Below are 21,287 nucleotides of genomic sequence, written 5' to 3'. Positions count from 1 at the left end.
GAACTAGAATATTGCCAGTATCTATAGAAATGCAAATAATATACTGTCTTTTAGGCCAAACATTAAAATGAAGCATGAATGGTTTAGCACAAAGGCATAAAAAGCAATTATAGAGCCTCTGTACAAGCATTCTTCCATCTGGAGTACTTATGCACAACAAAAATACACAAACAATTGTGATGGTTCAATGCAGCAGGCAGCCAGCTAAATCAAAAACAAACATCCTATGACAATGTTAAAGAAATGTTTGCCAAGCAAGGTTGGAGGCATTTAAAGCACATGCATGCTGATGTAAGACTTAAAATGCTTTACTAAATTCACCTTAGTTTAGTTGCAATGCTTTTTCCATCTGCAACAACTGAAAAGACAAACCTGACACAGAAACCTTCTTTCTCTTCACCAAATACACTGAGTTGTGAACTATTATTACTCCTTTTTTCAACTGACCAACGTGCAGTGGAATAGACTATAAATCTGAGTTGTTACTCCACATTTGACGACTGTACAATGGAGCAGACTCTCAGTGGGAATTGATACACTTCCATCAGCTGTCATGCAGTTATTTTCCTTACCTGAATCTTTTCCCTCTGGCTATCATCTAGTGGAAGAGACTCCCAACAGGAATTGTTACACTCCCTTAGACCATCTTGCAGTGAAAATACTCTCAATGGGTAGTGTTACACTTATGTGGATCATTGTGCGATGGAACATACTATCAGTGACAATTAATAAACTTCATTTGACCAAAATTCATTTATACATCCTTATCTGAATCTTTTCCCTTTGGTCATAATCCTGTGGAACCGACTCTGAACGGGAATTGTTACACTTCCTTTGATCATCATCCTGTAGAACATACTCCCAATGGGAATTGTTACAATTCCTTTTGTCATCATCCTGTGGAACCGACTCCCAGTCGGAATTGTTACACTTCCTTTGACCATCATCCTGTGGAAAAGACTCCCAATGGGAATTGTTACACTTCCTTTGGTCATCATCCAGTGGAACAGACTCCCAATGGGAATTGTTACACTTTTTTTGACCATCATGCAGTGGAATAGACTCTCAATGGAAACTGTTTCACTTTCACAAGTTAAATCTACATTTGACCCATTATCCAATGAAACAGCTTCCAAGCGAGAACTGTTACACTTCCTTCATCCACTTTACAGCAGAACAAACTACCAGCAGGAAGTGTTACACTTCTTTTTTGAATCTTTTAAAAAAATGTTTGTAAATTAAAATTACACAGAAGTTAGGTAAATTAAAATTAAATAGAATTTAGACAAATTAAAATTAAACAAAATTTACATAAATTAAAATTAAATAGAATTTAGATTTTTAATGACTGTTTCTATCTGTAAATCATGTTATTAGACTTAACACCATTATTCTATCAACACTGTTTAACACCATTTTTCTATCAATACTGTACATTTAACACCATTATTCTATCAATACTGTCCATTTAACACTATTGTTCTATCAATACTGTACATTTAACACCATTATTCTATCAATACTGGGGGCCTCAAGTGGCTGAGTGGTCTAAAATGCTCTCCGTTATGGATCACTGCCATCTCACCTCTGTCTGCATGGGTTTGAGTCTCAGATTCTGCCAATGTGGGTATGTGAGAAAGCTTGCCAGTAGCTTCTCGTGCATCGGTGGTTCTTTCCGTGGTTTGTCCAGGTTCTTCCTCCACCATTAATATTGGCCGATATGTATTGCCTATCATGTGCTGAAAAATGGCATTAAACCCTACAACAACAACTATCAATACTGTACATTTAACACCATTATTCTAACAATACTGTAAATCGCTCCAGTGGCCTAGTGGTTAGAGCATCCATCTCGGATGCAGAAAGTCGTGGGTTTGATCCCTGGCCAAGTCTTACCAAAGACTTACAAAAATGGTAGTAACAGCTGCCTTGCTTGGCGCTCAGCATTAAGAGTTTAGTGTTAGGACTGGTGGGCCTGGCATCAGGATAGTGTGACTGGGTGGGACATCATGCAACATGTCTGCGGCATTATGTCCCAGTGCTAGACAACACTATAAACTGCCATGCTGCAGACATCATAGTGATATGACTGAATTTTTTTAAAGCTATGTTAAAAATCTAAGTAACACACACACTATCAATAATGAACATTTAACACCATTATTCTATCAATACTGTACATTTAACACCATTTTATTCTATCAATACTGTACATTTAACACCATTTTATTCTATCAATACTGTACATTTAACACCATTTTATTCTATCAATACTGTACATTTAACACCATTTTATTCTATCAATACTGTACATTTAACACCATTTTATTCTATCAATACTGTACATTTAACACCATTTTATTCTATCAATAATGTACATTTAACACCATTTTATTCTATCAATACTGTACATTTAACACCATTATTCTATCAATACTGTACAATCAATATATTTTCTCTCAGTGACTATTATCTTTAAACCATTAAAGCACTGGTCTGAACCAGAACATATTACTCCCAATTGAGGGTATTGCAGTATAAATAGATAGATATATAAACCTGACCTTTTGTGTAGAAAATAATTACAAAATTTAAGCATATTTTTACTTATTTTAATTCAGATTTAAATTTTATTTTACCCAAGTCTCTATTTCTTTCCCATGGTGAAATCTGCTGTCATATGTTTTGTGTTTTGTAGTTCAAATATGTATGGGAAATGTAAATATGTACCAAGTCAGAAGAATTTGTGGTCTAACCCTATTGTCATTTTGGATACTTAAAATACATGTAAACCGAACTGATTACAAACAGCCAGCACCGACCTATATCTTCTGGCAGTAGAGAAGGAAAAAACAACAAAGATGAAATTCATTAAACATCTTTATTCATAAATAGTAGATATTTTGTATCTCAAACAAATAAATACCCTCCATTTGTGTCCACAATAAGGAATGACCAGTTCTAAATACCTTCCATTTGTGTCCACACAAAGGAGAGACCAGTTCTAAATACCTTCCATCTGTGTCCACACAAAGGAATGACCAGTTCTAAGTACCCTTCATTTGGGTCCATGGAAAGGAATGACCATTTTTACATATTGCACATATTATCTGTGATTCCACAAAAAAGAACCATACTACAATATCAACAACTGAAAAATAAATAATACTGAAAACAAAACAAAACAAAAACTAACATAGAACTAAAAGTGAAAACTTCTACACATTGCAATTTTATGTGAAAGTATTAAAAATTAATAAAGTGAGACAAAAATATAAAACAATGTTAAAGATGTGAAACAAGAGGCCAGTCTATTTACAAATAAATTGGTCATGATACTGTGACTGATACTCCTTCCAGAAAAAAACATCCACATACATCCAGAGCTATTAACTTTGGATATTTTAAGAATTGTATAGTTGTTACTTTTATAATTTTTTTTATTTTAATTTTAAAGAAATTTAACATCTATACATTTAAGGACTATCTTGTGGGACTACATATTCAAGGTTATATAGAAGGACTTACCATATATACTTGATTATAAGATTAGTCCAACTGCAAACTGCATTGACCAAGATCTGCCATTGCTAAATACACCAGAAGATCTGGGTCTGTACAGTTTGTTAGGAGTGATCAGTAAAACAAAGAACAATGATCCTGATTTGCAGGCCCATTATGCGATGGCAGATCAGTATATTTGTTTTTTGTACTTTTACTCGACTTATAAGTAGCATATATACATGGTGTCTTCCTATAGCAATTTTGCAATTTTTTTAACTTTTGCATTTGTAGAAGTTTGAATCAGCACTCTCAGAACTGTGCATTAAAGCCCTATATCCACATATTAACCTTGGACAAGCCATTTGCTATACAAGTATATGTACGATGCATACTCGCTTACAAGTATATGTACGATGCATACTCGCTTACAAGTATATGTACGATGCATACTCGCTTACAAGTATATGTACGATGCATACTCGCTTACAAGTTAAGTTCATCTGAAAACAATATACAATACACTCTGATCTACCATTGCATAATGCACCAGTAGATCATAATCTATATTATTTGTTCTACTTATCAGTCCTAATAAACTTGGATAAATCCACATTGCTGGAGCATTATGTGATGGCAGATCTGGGTCTATGATGTTTGCACTTGAACCAGACTTATAATCTAGTACATATGGTATGTGTCTAACTTATGATCGAAGTTGGTAAACTACATAATTGATTCTCAGTTAGTGCTCTGACTCTATGGATAACAAAAACATATTATAGTTAGGAACCTGTTACTTTATCGGAAGAAGAATCAAAACCCTCCAGCCAATTAAGGATACAAGAAGTTACTAACATCTGTATCCGGATATTACAGTCAAGAAAAGGAGTTAATAAACAAAGTCATACGATATTGAAATCTCTGAACATGGCTAAAAAAATACTAAGTATTTTATGTGACTACCCACTGAAAAAGCTACCTTTAAAAGTGTAAAGGCTGTCTTATTTTACTTAGTTATGCTTTAGCCTTAATTACGATTCATTGCACATGCATTAGGATATTAAATTTTGTAACATCAACAATAATTTATGTTTCAGTTAATTACAATAGTCAATATGTGTGTTGTAAAGACGATCCCTTATTAGAGACATTGAGCATTTTGGTATTGATAGAAAAAATCAAACATCCAATTAATCTTGTATTAAATTTAAATATAAACTTTTATCTACATTGTAAACAAATTAAAATTTTACAGGTATCACCAACAGGCCCTTTCACTTCTAAACAATTTTGACAATTTGTGTGTATTCCAAGGATGAGAAAATAATTTTGTGAAATATCTGTCAATTCTGAAAAGTACCTAATTCTTAGCACATACCTTATAAAAGTAAAACTTCAAATAAACAATCTAATAATATTACATTTAAATGCATATGCTTTCCTTAGTATATGCACAACCATTTCTGAGTATACAAAAATATCCTTTCAAACAAATTATGTTTACTTCAGTAAATGTATATTTCTACTCATATGTACAGAAAAGGTTTTAGAATATTGGGCATTAACACTGAAATGTGTGTGGAGATATATAGTTTTGGGGTAAGTATTGATTTAAATATGACTTCAGACCTTATTCAGACTTCAGCTACATCATTTGTATTTTCTAATAATCCATAGCAAATGTATGCAATTTCTGATTAGCGTAATATATTCACACAAAAGATAAATTACTTCACTGTTGTTGTACAGTCAGTTCTTCTTCCACTATTCCATTTATATTCTGACATGAAAATGATGGGAAGAAACATACAACTGTAACAATGAATTAATGGCTCCAGGCTGTATTCTTCAACAGCCTCCTCTCAAAGTATTTTTGTTGTAATGTGCTACTACCTATGACTCCTTGCAAAACAGTGTGTATTACATATGATGTAGATTTCTCTATCACATGCTTGAAAATTTGATTTCTCATCCATTCTTTTCATTTACACAGACCTGTTTTTACAATCGTAAGACAAGGGAGGTAAATCTACTATACTAAAGATATGACCTTAGCAATAACAGACTCATCACAAAACCAAAAATGACTGGTTGTTATGAAAATTGACTGTATTAAAAACTTCATTATTTGTATTTGTTGTTAGTATAAAACTACACATGTACTGCCCAATGTCCAAATCATCAAATTGGACAAAAATCTTCTGCTAATGAAAACATACATGTACAACGGTACATTTATAGGATAACAGGAAGCTTTCAAATGCAAGAAATTAGTTTTCATCACATGCAGTGCTGGCATACACCAAAAAGAGAGCTGACAATTTGAGTATGCCAATAAAATGTTTACACCAATCCCAAGTTGAATTATTCTCATTCTATAGAATACAGCATATACAAACTAAGTAATTAGGGGGTGGTTTTCATTGGAGATACATACATCGACTAGATTATAACAATACATAATGACTAGCATGTTGTAGAGTATATCAGTGTTTTGGTGTTTACAGTACGTCAACACAAAGAAGGTTCTATAATGGTAAGGCTATAAAATGCATGTCCTAACAACACACCAGTGAAGTTTACCAACGTTTATCTGATATTGGGCACTGAACCTGAACCTTTGTGTCCACATGTCTAATGCCTTAACCACAAAGACTCCATGATTCTGTAGAATGCTACACAATTAGCATTCTCTGTAAAATTGTTAAGAAGATTTGTGTTATTCAAATTAAAGAATAATATTATTTTGTCCAACATTTTTGCTACCAAAAAATGGAACCAGTCTTGCAATTTTTGTCTGGTAAATTCAATAATTAATCACTTTCAGATTTCAGGTGAGAAAAAATAGTAGTACACAGTCTTAATGAGTAAATGTTGTAAAATATATCGATTCCAGTATAAAATGAAACATGATTAGGTATAGATGTGCTTACGTATAACTATTCTAAACCACATACAAAAATTCAAGACATATGTCAATAACATCACTAGTAAATATATACTAATAAATATATACATATGATTACCTTCTAATTTCTATACATCAAACAAGGACCAATCACTTTCATTACACCTTTGCAAATAAGCGATTCTTAGGTAGGAAAAATATGTAGGCACCAAGGGCTGTTGACATATTAACATATACAGTTTTCAATCAATGATAAATACAATGTTAAAATTTACTTTCTACATCAAAGTATATACAAATAAAGCTAAACTATAACTATATTTAATGACATGAAGGTATGGTAAATAAATTACATCATTATCACAAAAATATTGAGAAATAGTTCATTCAAACTCAGATTGCACTATACAAATGGAAAGGCTGATTTTCAATGTGCATGGTACTGTGGCAAGATGACATTTAATAAACTGCATTTTAATATAAACTGAGGATCATTAGATATTAGATTCATTAAATAAGCTATATACGTATAATATGTCATGTGACAAAGATCCAGTCTACCAATGTGACTGCCAATGATGTCATGTGACAAAGATCCAGTCTACCAATGTGACTGCCAATAATGTCATGTGACAAGGATGTAGTCTACCAATGTGACTGCCAATGATGTCATGTGACAATGATCCTGTCTATCAATGAGACAGAAATGATGACATGTGACAAGGATCCAGTCTACTGATGTGACTGCCAATGATGTCATGTGACAAGGATCCAGTCTACCTATGTGACTACCAATGATGTCTTGTGACAAGGATCCAGTCTACCAGTGTGAATGCCAATGATGTCACATGACAAGGATCCAGTCTAACAGTGTGACTGCTAATAAGACCAGGTGACAAGGATCCTTAATCTTGAGGAACTAATCTTGAACTAAAGAAATTTGATGCATGGAATCATCAGATGGTGACAAATATTACAGCATACCCTTACAAGAAAGCCCATCATTATAACATAATTCCTAGTATAAGGCAAACATTGTCATGGATCCCATTTCATTATATAACAGTAAAAGTTATTTCTATTATATATTACATTATAAGGCAGTCTCATTATAAGACAGTATACACTATGACTCCCATGGAGAGCAATATAACAAGGGAGTACTGTATCATATACATCATTATCTGGTTGTATACTCGATAGCTCCCATGGAGAGCTTTATAATGAGGGATATTTTGAGAGACAAATTCAATACTTATAACTTGTTCTTCTACCAAAAGAAAAGATATTCAAGTCACAGTTCTCTTTTAACACTGCATATATCTGATCTCCCAATCTATGGTGTGTCTCCTCAAGACCCGGTAGGAATTACTAAAACAAGTGTTATCATCACTTACCTTTATAAATATATTTTTACTCTATAACTCTAACAGAGGAAGCCATAATTTTATAATATGTTTTAGGCGAGGCACTTTATACTGGGTACAACACAGACAGATAAAGCTAATGGATATATTTGACTCAAAACATGAAATTTGATGATGACCTAAATTATGTGACAATTTTCATTCAAAAGAACTATTGCTGATAAATGATAAAATGTATTTTTTTAAATAGAGTAGAAGAAAATTACTTTAAAACTATAAATTCTGCAGCTTATTTTGTAAAATAAATCATAATCATTGGAAGGCATACATTTGATCTGATTATAAATAAGAACCTGTATGCCCTGGATGGCCCAATATTTCTGATCATATAAGCATTGAACTGCCTTATTTACTCATAAATAACACAAACACACACACAATGTGAATAGTATTGAACCAGATGTCAGAGCATGCTTCAAAAGTACAGTAATAATTCATTATAACACTGTTTAAGGGAGCCATAACTGTGTTGTATTAAATGTGAGGTTGCCTTACAATAAGCATATGTACTACTTTCTACTTTATAATAAAACTGGTCAAAAAAGTCATAAATGTGTGCCATTCTATATGTGCGGTTGCTTATAATGATCACATGTAATACCTCATTTATAACACTGTTCAAGGGAATCATAAATGTGTTTTATGTTATATGTGAGGTTGCCTTATAATGATCACATGTAATATCCCATTACAACACTGCTCAAGGGAATCATGTGCAATGTTATATGTGAGGTGGCCTTATAATGATCACATGAAACAATTATAATAACAGTGTTCAAGTGAGTCAAAAATGTGTGTCATTTTATATGTCAGGTTATCTTATAATGATCACATGTAACACTTATAACAAACTGTTCAATGGAGTAAAATATGAGTGTCATTAATATGTGAGGTTGGCTTATAATGATCACATGTAACAATTATAATAACACTGTGCCATGTTATATGTGAGGTTGCCTTTTAATGTTCACATGTAATAACTCTCTACAACACTCTTCATGGAAGTCATGTGAAATGTTATATGTGAGGTTGCCTTATTATAATGATCACAGGTAACACTTATAATAACACTGTTCAAGGGAGTCAAAAATGTGTCATGTGATATGTGAATTTACCATATCATGATCACATATAATGCTTATAGTAACACTGTTCAAGGGAGTAAAGATGTATGTCATGTTATATGTGAGGTTTCTTTATAATGATCACAGGTAACACTTATGTTCAAGGGAGTCATAAATGTGTGTCATGCTATATGTAAGTTTACCTTTTAATGATCACATGTAATACCAAATTATAACACTCTAAATGGAAGTCATATGCAATATTATATGTGAGGTTGCCTTATAATGATCACATGTAACACTTACAATAACACTGTTCAAGGGAGTCATACATGTGTGTCATGCTCTATGTAAGTTTACCTTTTAATGATTACATGTAATACCACATTATAACATTCTAAATGGGAGTCATATGCAATATTATATGTGAAGTTGCCTTATAATGTTCACATGTAATACCTCATTATAATACTGTTAAAGGGAGTCATGTGTCTTAGTATACGTGAAGTTGCCCTATAACCATCACATCTGTACATAGTGATTAATTATTACATAATGCAATGGGATTCATGACCATATGGGTCTTTCATGGGGACAGCATTATACTAAGTTACCATATAGTGAGAGACCACTATACAGCAATCAGTGAAGAGCAGCATGTGACAGCAGACATAACTTTATGCTGTATGAATTTATTGGATGTACACAGATATAACTTTATGCTGTGTGAATTAATGGATATTCACAGATATAAGTTTATGCTGTGTGAATTTATTGGATGTACACATATATGGTATTTATGATGGCTGTCAGGTGTAAAAGACCAAAAGATCCAATGCAAAATAGCATTATTTCTTTCTTGGGTTAGATTAATGATGTCATCCAGACTTGTTTATCTCCAAAATTGCCAAGATATCAGAGACAAGAAAATGATGTATTCATTCTACAAATAATAACTTACAGAAAATGCTGCCATTTATTGGAATTTTTAAATTAAATTTACACAAATTAAAAACACAACACACTTGAGATTCCATGTGAACTGAAGATATACATGAAAAAGTAAAGAAAAGTTACATGAAATTATAAATTTCAATTGACTGGAATGTAGGCAGATGATTCCCAGAAGTCTTTTAAAATCCTGATAACTAAACAAGTGTCCAATTTTTAAAAAAAGAACAAAAGTAAGGAATGGTATGTCTAACCATTGAGAGGACATTTTCAGTGGCATGTCTAACCAGCCAGGAATCTTTTTTACTGATAGTGATTGCAAGGTCATGTCAACTTCACACTGAGGTAAACATTTTAAAAAATAAAATGACATCCTCCTAAAAGTTTAAAAATCATTTGTATGACTTGAAACTTTAACTCAATCAATAGCTCATTTCCAAAGTAATTTTTCCATAAAATATATAAAACTGATGTACATTTTCAAGTGCATGCATTGTTGTCACTTATGAATGTATATTTGTTACATATACAATACAATGATATTCCTTCAACTTACAAAGTCCACGAAACTAAGAACACAGAACTTCCCAAAATGTTTGGATTTCTTGTAGAATTCAGTAAATCTGTGAAGAAAATGTCTTTTGGTCACATGGCTGTCTGGTCACATGACACTCAACTTTGTTGTAGAAGCAATTGTTCCAGTTCATCTGCAGACCTGTACAAAAAGGCTGCTGATTCCCTGTAACCAGCTATCAGCTGTTTGATGGTTGCAACTTCATTGGTACTGAGCTGATTTTTGCTGGAATTCTTTTTCATGCTCAAGTCTGTAGGGCCTGAAAAAAATATGTCTGTGTATAAAAAATGAAAACCTAAAAATGCCTGAGTTAGTGGAGCCAGAAACAGACACGTCTTTAAATAAGGCACCTAATAAGCTAACAATGCTCAAGTAAGCTGAACCAAAAATACACCTGTCTTTGTCCAGGACACTTGATAAGCTAACAATGCTTAAGTGAGCTGAACAGAAAATACACCTGTCTTTGTCCAGGACACATGATAAACTAACAATGCTCAAGTGAGCTGAACCGAAAATACACCTGTCTTTGTCCAGGACACATGATAATCTAACAATGCTCAAGTGAGCTGAACCAAAAATACACCTGTCTTTGTCCAGGACACATGATAATCTAACAATGCTCAAGTGAGCTGAACCAAAAATACACCTGTCTTTGTCCAGGACATTTGATAAACTAACAATGCTCAAGTGAGCTGAACTGAAAATACACCTGTCTTTGTCCAGGACATTTGATAAACTAACAATGCTCAAGTGAGATGAACTGAAAATACACTTGTCTTTGTCCAGGATGCTTGATAAGCAAACAATGCTCAAGTGAACTGAACTGAAAATAATACACTTGTCTTTGTCCAGGACACTTTGATATAACTAATAATGTTCACCACTCCAGTGGCATAGTGGTTAGAGCATCTGCCTCAGATGCAGGAGGTCGTGGGTTCGAGCCCAGCCAAGTCATACCAGAGCCTTACAAAAATGGTAGTAACAGCTGCCTCGCTTGGCGTTCAGCATTAAGAGGTTAGTATTAGGACTGGTGGGCCTGGTGTCAGGATAGTGTGACTGGGTGGGACATCATGCAACATGTCTGCGGCATTATGTCCCAGTGCTAGACAACACTATAAACTGCCACACTGCAGACATCGTAGCGATATGACTGAAAAATTGATAAAGCTGTGTTAAAAATTCAAATCACACTACATCACACTAATAACGTTCAGGTCAGTTTGACTTAAAATACAAATCTTTGTCCAATAACTTTTCTTAAGTCAGATATAAAACTGCCATATGTAAGAAACTTGACAACCTGACAGCTTAAGTCAGTTCTAGAAGAGACAAATGTCACTGTTAGACATTTATCACCAGAATATGCAAATGTAATTCTGGCCCGAAATAGACATGGCTATATGTATAAGAAACATTTTTGGCAAACAAAGCTCAAGTTCCATGGCAACCATGCTCAGGTCAATAAAGAAACTTTATAAAATAACTTTGCTCAAGTCAGTTTGACTTGAAATACACCTGTCTTTGTCCCTGAACCTTGATAACTTAATTGTACTCAGGTCATCTGCACCAGATACTCCAACCTGCACTTTACACTGGAAAGAGGCCATACAAACACAACTATAGCCATTCCTACTTGTATTTAACACTGGAGAAATGAAATACAAGTATAACAAATAGCCAATCCTACTTATACATAACACTGAAGAAATGCTGCACAATTATAACAAACAGCCGTTTCTGCTTGCATCTAACATGAGAGAGATGCCGTAGAAGTATAACAAACAGCATTTCCAACTTGCATGTTTAAACATGTTCTCAGTTGAAAATAATGAAAACAAAACCATTTAATCCAACATTCCAAACATGTACACAGTTGACAATAACTAATATAACTGAATATAATCCATCAATTAGAAACTCAAATTCCCCCTCCCCCAATCTACACTTTATCTGTCTTTTACCTCTTATTAGGACAGGATTCAGTTTAAAAGACATGTCTTTGTTTAATATAGTTGACCATTTGAGTAAAAACATTCTTAGGATTGTCACAGTATGGTTTCCGTGTTACATACGAATCCACACTATAAAATATTGATTATGAAACTAGATCAACTTCCACAAAAATGTGCATGGAATGTTTTAGAAAGATCCACAATTACTATGAAACTTACAGTCTTGAAACAGTGTTTCTTAAAATGTATGTGTCATTTATGAAATATCTATTAACAAACATGTTGTTTCAAGGTCAATACCGCAGTTTTGAGAAATCTGCATTAGCATTATCAGTAAATTAACCTGATGTATAGTGTCAGGTAATGTTGTCTATAACCAAGTCTCAACTTTGGCTTTTTCCAGTGATTTCACACCTGATGTGAGCATTACAGACACAAAAGAACTAATGGAAAAATCCTAGTAAACAATCCTCTTAAGCAAAGATGTGGGAATCATTTCACTGGAACAGGTAATGAGAGCCAAATGCATATTCATTGACCAGTTATGTAAATGTAAACTAAATACATAGTAAAAATATTTGCAAATGTAAACATGGTACCATATTACTGAAATAACCTGAAGACCTCCAGCCCATCCCACACTACAAATAGAAGCATTGGAGTCTATAACAAAGTCTTCATTGGAACAACTGTAAAGCTAGTTGCCTGCAAGTTGACAAGAGCAATAACTCTTTACAAGATTATGAAAGCATAATGATTGGTAAATATGTACAATTAATTCAAACATGTCCTAATGGTCACCTTAGTTCATCAGTTAACTGGTCACAATGGCCATTCTAATTTTTTCCAGGCAAATTTCCTATGTAAATGCCATGTAACCAATGGTCACATGTCTTCAGTGGTCAGCAGCCATATGCTTCTCATCTAAGCAGTGGTTTCACCCAGACTTTCACAGACAACAGCCATGTGTTTCTTAACCAAGCAGTGGTTTCACCCTGACTTTCATGGACAACAGCCATGTGTTTCTTAACCAAGTAGTGGTTTCACCCTGACTTTCATTGCAAAATTTACACAAATCACAGGAAAAGAGTTTTTAGATAATATCCATAATATATAGCACCTATAACAGAAATCCATCTGTAACTGCAAGATGGGTTTTATTTAAAGGATTCTGTTATGCAATGCATCCAGCTGCATCTCAAATCAAACTGGGAAATAACTCAAACTGACTGTGGCACTACAATGATTGGTAACATATGAATTGTCTGATGATGAACACATTATGTACTGAGTTTTATAACGACTAAATTGAAAACTATAAGACCAGTTGCACTTTCAATATTATGTCATGTTAGACACAAATCTGTAAGTAAAAACAAGGGCCACAACTCTTACAAAGTTATGAGAGTTCAATTTGTTTGTCAGTATGAACATTATCAGATAATGGCCATTATGTGAATTAAATTTCACAGCAATCCATGAAAGATGCAAGTCAAAAAGGGGGATAACTCTAAGAAAACTCATAGGAACAGAATGATGTATCTATAAAATCATATTCAAATAATGACTGATACTTTTCAAATTTCACAACAGTCCACCAAAAACTGCAAATCAAGCTCTCTTCACAACATGCACTACATCCAGCAGTAAAAATGGATGATAGCTCTAGAAAAAGTTGCAGAATCAAGAAGAGTTTTCAACAAGTGTATCTAAAGATGACCATAGTATTTGCAACATTACACAGCAAACCATCAAAAACAGAGAGACTCACTTCATGCATAAGAGTGATATATAAGACTGATATACAAGACACAAGACTGATATACAAGACACAAACTGATATATAAGATGCAAGACTGATATACAAGACACAAGATTAATATACAAGACACAAGATTAATATACAAGACACAAGACTGATATATAAGACAAGACTCATATACAAGACTGATATACAAGACACAAACTGTTATATAAGATGCAAGACTGATATACAAGACACAAGATTAATATACAAGACACAAGATTAATATACAAGACACAAGACTGATATATAAGACACAGGACTGATATACAAGACAAAATATGGTGTTGTCTGCTATATAGCTTCCAAGTCTTTTGAAGGATATTGGCTGCATTATAAAATATGCAACAGACAGATTTTGCTGAATTATAATTCTTTTTTTTCAAACATTTGAAAATTAAAATAGCTTTTGCTTTAACTTTTCTTCCCTTTCTATAAGGAAACAATTGTCTCATGTTGCCTTATATTTGGTTAAAAACATTTGGTCAGAAACTGAAACTGCTAGGGACTACTGAGACTGGTTTTCTAAACTGAATTTTGTATAAGAATGTTTACTCAGGTTATATATCATGAAGTTTGTTCAATCTGAGTTTGCTAAAGACTGATTCCAATAAATTTCCCCCATAGTCAAAGAGAATTCCACGTATTTTAATAATTCTTACCATTCTGAACTGTAGCTGGTTGTATTGGGCTGTGCTGCAAAACCGGAGGATGATGATGTGCTGGATGCTGATAACCTGGAGGAAACCCTGGACGGAACAAACCATTGCCATTTGGGAAGAATGGTGCATGGAACTCAGGAGGTGGTCTGAAGGCTGGAGGTGGGGCCTGGTGACGTAGGAAGTCTGTGCTGGCTGGTGTGTGTCGGTCAATGCTAGGGGCACTACTGTTCTGGGTCTGTTGAGTAGGTGCAGGCTGGGAGGAGGGTGGGGGTGATGGGGCTATAGTAGGCTTCTGAGGCTGGGAAGTTGTTGGCACAACAGAAAGTGGATTCATTGTATTCATGGCGCTTGCCTGAAATGGAAATAAATAAAATAAACTTTAAGTAACATCCATGAATGTCACCATTATTGCTTTTGAATTATCTCATCCTCAACTATCAAGTAAATTGATGAAATTCATCCATCCCATTACAATTAATTTTGTGTCAATCTATCTGTGCATGGGAGCAGATTCAGAGCTTTATAACCGACTTTGACCCCATTCAATCATTCTTATGTCTGGCACACAAATGTACTTACTAAGGGGAAAAAACAACAACTTGAGAAATGAGATGCATGAACTTTAAAGACATGATAAACCTGTGTGAACATGAAATGATTTGTACTATCATGCATTGCAAGTGATTACAGTTACCTGTGTCAGTGAAACTATTTGTACTATCACTCATCTCAAGTGCTTACCGCTACCTGTGTGACCTTGAAACTATTTGTACTACCACTCATCTCAAGTGCTTACTGCTACCTGTGACCTTGAAACTATTTGTACTACCACTCATCTCAAGTGCTTACTGCTACCTATGTGACCTTGAAACTATTTGTACTATCACTCATATCAAGTGCTTATTGTTAAATGTGTGACCTGAAAATATTTACACTATCACTTATTACACATGCTTATTGTCACCTGTGTGACTATGAACTATTTGTACTATCACTCATCTCATGTGCTTATTGCTACCTGTGTGACCTTGAAACTATTCATACTATCACTCATTACAAGTGCTAATTGCTACCTGTGTGACAAACTATTTGTATTATCACTTATCACAAGTAATTATTGCTACCTGTGTGACAATGAAATTATTTGAACTTTCACTTATCTCAGGTGCTTATTGCTACCTATGTGACCTTAAAACTATTGTACTATCACTCACTACAAGTGATTATTGCTACCTGAATTTCTTTACAATGTCTGATGCTGATCTATTCTTACAGAAAGGAGACATTACCATCTATAAAATTCTTAAATTAACTGACTTTAGAACTCCTATATGTCACCTTATAAGTGCAAAATGTAAAGATACTTCTATGCTTTAAGCTAATATTAAAAACGCTTTTATTTTGAACTATCTGGAGACTGTATGAAACAGATATTTTCAGCCTGTTATCCCTCACCTTCTTTTACTTTCAGATCACTAACAATGTTTCTGGTTCATGTAATAGATAAACCTATATAAAAAAATAAGATCTCAAAACTACAAGCTCAACAGTGTAAGAAGCCAACTCTTAGAAAATTTCACCAGTTGACCTCCTGATATTGACCTTTGACCTACGTTCTTACTATAACAAGCAGCTTTAATTATGAAAGTTTTGACATCAGCCAGTAAATGAAAAATCTGTAGAAGTTATGCTATTTCTTACAATCAAGAAGCATATGATGGGGAATATAGCTGCAATAAATAAATAAATGTATCAATCAATAAATCTTACCGCTAGTGGTTCTAGGCCCATCCGCATTCGTTTTGCATTTTGACCCTCATTTTCACATGCTTGTGCAAGTAAACTCTCTGCTGCAGCAGAGGTAAGATGTGGAGGGGTGGGCCGTAGCTGAAAATGTGGACAGAAAAATATAATGACTGTCACAGGAGAAATGACTGTCACAAGAGAAATTGATTTTTCCAGGTGGATTCTTTAAGATGTATTAAGAGGCAATTACTTGCATTTGTAAACAGAAACACCTAGAGAGTTTTCTACAGAAAGGTAAAAGAGATGCATTATGTGCAGGTTGCTGCATCTTAATCTTAAGTATTATGCCAAATTATTCAAGGTATCAAATACTATTTTCATCCTTTGAGACAAGAACTTAAAAGCTTATCAGAAATCTGCGTGAAAAGATCCATTTTCATTTCATTTTGGTCTGAACTTGCCATTTAGTAATCAAGACCATTCATTAAACTGGAAATGTGTCAACTGTCATGGACGATCCAGTCACCGTGGTGTCAAATGTCACTGATGATCCAGATGACTTGGTATCCAGCATCATGGATGATTCACACAACTTGGTGTCATACCGGCATGTCATGGATAATCCAGACAACGTGGTTTCAAATGTCATGGATGATCCCAAAAATATACTAACATATGTCATGGAAGATTCCCAACAACTTGGTGTAGAATGTCATGGATGATCCAGATAATTTGGTGTCAAATGTTGTGGATGATCCTGATAACTTCACGTTATATGTCATGTATGATCAAGACAACTTGGTGTCAAATGTCATGGATGATCCAGACAACTTGGTGTCAAATGTCATGGATGATCCAGACAACTTGGTGTCAAATGGCATGGATGATCCAGACAACTTGGTGTCAAATGGCATGGATGATCCAGACAACTTGGTGTCCAATGGCATGGATGATCCAGACAACTTGGTGTCAAATGGCATGGATGATCCAGACAACTTGGCATCAAATATCATGGATAGTCCTGACATCTTAGTGTCTCATGTCATGGATGATCCAGAAAACTTGGTGTTAAATTTTTGTGTATAAATCTGACAACTTTGCACAATTCAAGCAAGCTTTGTTTCAATATGCAATTATGCAAAATATAAAGTTTAACTTGGTCAAATTTTACCAGACAATTGTGTAAATTGAATTTGACCTGATTCTTATTCATCCAAAGCCATGCAACTTATATGTGGTTTCAGTCACTAGGTCATTGAAAATTAATCAGACAGATGGATAGGATGGGACAGGGTGGGGCAGACAAGTAACACCATATGACACCTACATGATGTAATGAGAGACATACAAACAATGAAAAAATTCATTCTTGCAATTAGTAAAATTCACATGGAAATAATTTAGTAAATACTGCTACAATATTAGGATCCACTATACATTAATATGCTTTTTAAAAGTCATTCAAAATGTATAAAGTATCTGTACTATAAACTGTGATATACAATATGTTGGGATATTGGTTGTCACATGTGCCATGGATGTTCAAAGGTAACAGCACCAAGCATGTAAGAAATCATAATTTAGAAAATAAGTATGGTATGTGCATCAAAACATGGTCACAAATTCCATTAAATTTTATGTTTCTCTGGCTCCACTATCTGATACAAACATGTTTTCACTTTAAAATGACCCTGACCGTGCCTTAGGGTCAGATGGACAGTAAATGTAAATAAATATTAAAAGGCTATAATCTGAAAGTCCAAGCACAAAATATATCATTCACAGGGCTTGTGACTCATCTTGATACAGTTGTTGTTGTTCTAGGGTTTAACGCCATTTTTCAGCACAAGATAGGCTATACATGACGGCCAGTATAACTGGTGGAGGAAGAACCCTGGAAAACCCAGGGAAGAACCACCAACCCACGAGAAGCTACTGGCAGGCTTTCCCAAGTACCCACGCTAGCCAAGCCTTGGACTTGAACCCTCGCAGACAGAGCTGAGATGGCAGTGATCCAGAACGGTGAGCGCTTTAGACCACTCAGCCACTTGGGGCCCCCATCTTGATACAGAAAAACTATAAACAAAATCTTTACCAAGATGTCTGAGGGTCAGAGGGCAAGTATGGGTGCAAAGATACAGATAATAAAGGGTGAACTCCTAATTATACGGTCCAAGATTTGATTGATATTAAACCCATGGTATGGAACTTATAGTAAACTTTAACTGAAAACTTGACCAATTTTCAAATGACCTTTCCTAAGGGTTAACGGGAAGATGCTGGTGCATGGAAATGAAATGGCAGAGTTTACTGGTTCCATGTCCCAAGTATAACAGCTAAGATCACTCACAAGGTATGTGTCATATAACCAGTAAATAACATCTTGCTGTAAACTCAACCAAGGTTTTCAAATGAACTCGACCATACGTGAGAATTGGGATGCATGTAGTTAAAAGAAAAATGCATAATAATTCCAATTCGAATTTGTGACCATGCAGAAAATGAAATTATCCAATGTTGAACCAGATTTTTTTTTAAAACATGATTATGGCTGGAGGGGTACATGGAGCTGGGGGGGAAAGAGATGAATGATCAGTGCCTACAAAAAAATGTATAAGTATGAAAGCAATCCCTCAAAAGGTTAGGTATTAATGATCATACTAAAAAGAAATGTTAACTGAAAACTTGAACAATGTTGATATCACTACTGTTGGAATGAGTGACCCCTATGTCTTGCCTATAATAAAGATGAAGTGATAATTCAGTGTTTAAAGTACATGAATTTGTCTTACTGGTTCCCATCCATTCTGTTCTTTAGATCTTCTCATTCTCCGACAGGACTTGAGATATGTTCGGATCCTTTTTCGTGAGCGTTCATGAAATTCTGGAAATTGTCGATCACAAGCTTCTAGGATAGCCTGAATCTTGTCTTTAGGTTGTTTTGAAATAGGCACCATACGGTCAAGATTTTCATCAACAAACAATCGAACAAACATCTGAAACATGGGAAAATTATTTTTGGAGTTTATAAAGCCATATTGGAGAGAGAGAGAGAAAAAGAGAGAGAGAGAGAGAGATTTTGGAACCATCTCCTAATGATCAAAAGTTTCTTGTTAGTTTACTTCAAATGGTTAAAAAAAATAGTTTTCCACTTTTTTCTTGGTTCCAATGTAGTATATTTAAGTAATACTGCATGTGATCATGTGACTGAATTGGCTTAAGCAGGGTAAGACAATGTAGTTGCTAATTTTAACCTCTGATCCTGTTGGCAGGGTTAGCTGGTTTCATTGCTTGAAGTTTGCTGAGTTGGATTATAATATTTGCAAGCAGAAGTAATGAAAAAAGGCCTAAAGATGTTAATTTATTATGGTTGGGTTACAATAGCATTAAATCTGCTTCAAACAATTAATATTACTTTGATTCTCTTCGCAATGTCTGTCCTGCCTCAGTGCTTAAAGTTGTCGCAATGGAATTGAGTCTGTACTATGTATGATCAAAAGTAATTTGGACAGGATTATCTCCCAGTGCCAAACACCAAATTCCAAGCACTGAAATATCACATGAAATTCAGTGATGGATGGATACAAGAATTTCAGTAGTTGCAATCAAGTTCAAAGAGACATAAATATGTATTCTGCTCTTCCTGTAAAACTGATTATAAAATTTGTTAAAATGGAAAGAATTATATTATGTATCATGTATAAACCCCATCTCATAAAAGCATATGAACCACGACTTTAACTATGCTATGACTAAAATTCATGTTTGAGAAAGGTCGGTGTACTATTTGCCAACGCTATGGCCAACTGCATTTCCAGCAGCAGATCATTTTTCAGATCAAGTCAAAATAATTTTCCTGGGTGTAGAAATATCACAAATATAATATATAAACTGAATGTCGTGAGCAATAACCTGCAGAACATGACCAGTGACCAGGAGTTTTATCGTGTTTTTGTATGATGATGATAATGACAACAATGGTAACTGCAAATTAGGCTTAAAGTTACAAAGGGTGTGATGGTATACTGTATGAGGGTGAGCTTGATGTGGAGAATCTTATTGATATTAAAGCATTACACCCAGACAGTACTAATCATAAGCAATTCTGACAGGCAATCTGAATCTACCCACAGAAACTACTGGGTAATTAAACTTTTTGAGTTGTACTGCATTGCCACATTTCAACAGGGACATTGCAAGGGCATTTTCCATCCTGAGGAAAATTCGGCTAACTCCAGGAGCCAGTAATAGTACATCATCTCACATGTGTTAAGATCAACAGTGATGAGGACTTCCACCAACATCATCCAGTAATGATTTCATATGTGTTTAATTAAGTGATGAGGACTACCACAACATCATCCAGCAATGATCTCACATATGTTAAGATCAACAGTGATGACGACTGTCACCAACATCATCCAGTAATGATCTCATATGTGTTTAATCAAGTGATGAGGACTGCCACAACATCATCCAGCAATGATCTCACATGTGTTAAGATCAACACTGATAAGGACTTCCACCAACATCATCCAGTAATGATCTCATATGTGTTTAATTAAGTGATGAGGACTGCCACAACATCATCCAGCAATGATCTCACATATGTTAAGATCAACAGTGATGAGGACTGCCACCAACATCATCCAGTAATGATCTCATATGTATTTAATCAACTGATGAGGACTGCCA

General features: G+C 34.5%; 1 protein-coding gene across 1 annotated transcript in view; it reads right to left on the bottom strand.

Moving 5' to 3' along the window:
- Positions 1-2,867: 2,867 nt before the first annotated feature.
- LOC149806933 (nucleolar protein 4-like) overlaps positions 2,868-21,287 on the bottom strand; it is a 231,661-nt gene continuing 213,241 nt past the window's right edge. Inside the window, exons 7-10 of the mRNA XM_089959904.1 lie at positions 19,385-19,588; positions 16,617-16,733; positions 14,847-15,198; positions 2,868-10,687 (exon numbers count right to left, since the gene is read on the bottom strand). Coding sequence (XP_089816030.1) covers positions 10,527-10,687; positions 14,847-15,198; positions 16,617-16,733; positions 19,385-19,588 — 834 coding nt within the window. The 3' untranslated portion in view covers positions 2,868-10,526. The remainder of the gene's footprint in view (positions 10,688-14,846; positions 15,199-16,616; positions 16,734-19,384; positions 19,589-21,287) is intronic.

This window comes from Sinohyriopsis cumingii, chromosome 1 (assembly GCF_028554795.1).
Source record: "Sinohyriopsis cumingii isolate HCF-2022 chromosome 1, ASM2855479v2, whole genome shotgun sequence".
In the NCBI taxonomy this organism is placed as follows: domain Eukaryota; kingdom Metazoa; phylum Mollusca; class Bivalvia; order Unionida; family Unionidae; genus Sinohyriopsis; species Sinohyriopsis cumingii.
Note: the sequence above shows the minus strand (reverse complement) of the source record. Positions and strands in the feature narration are given on the sequence as shown.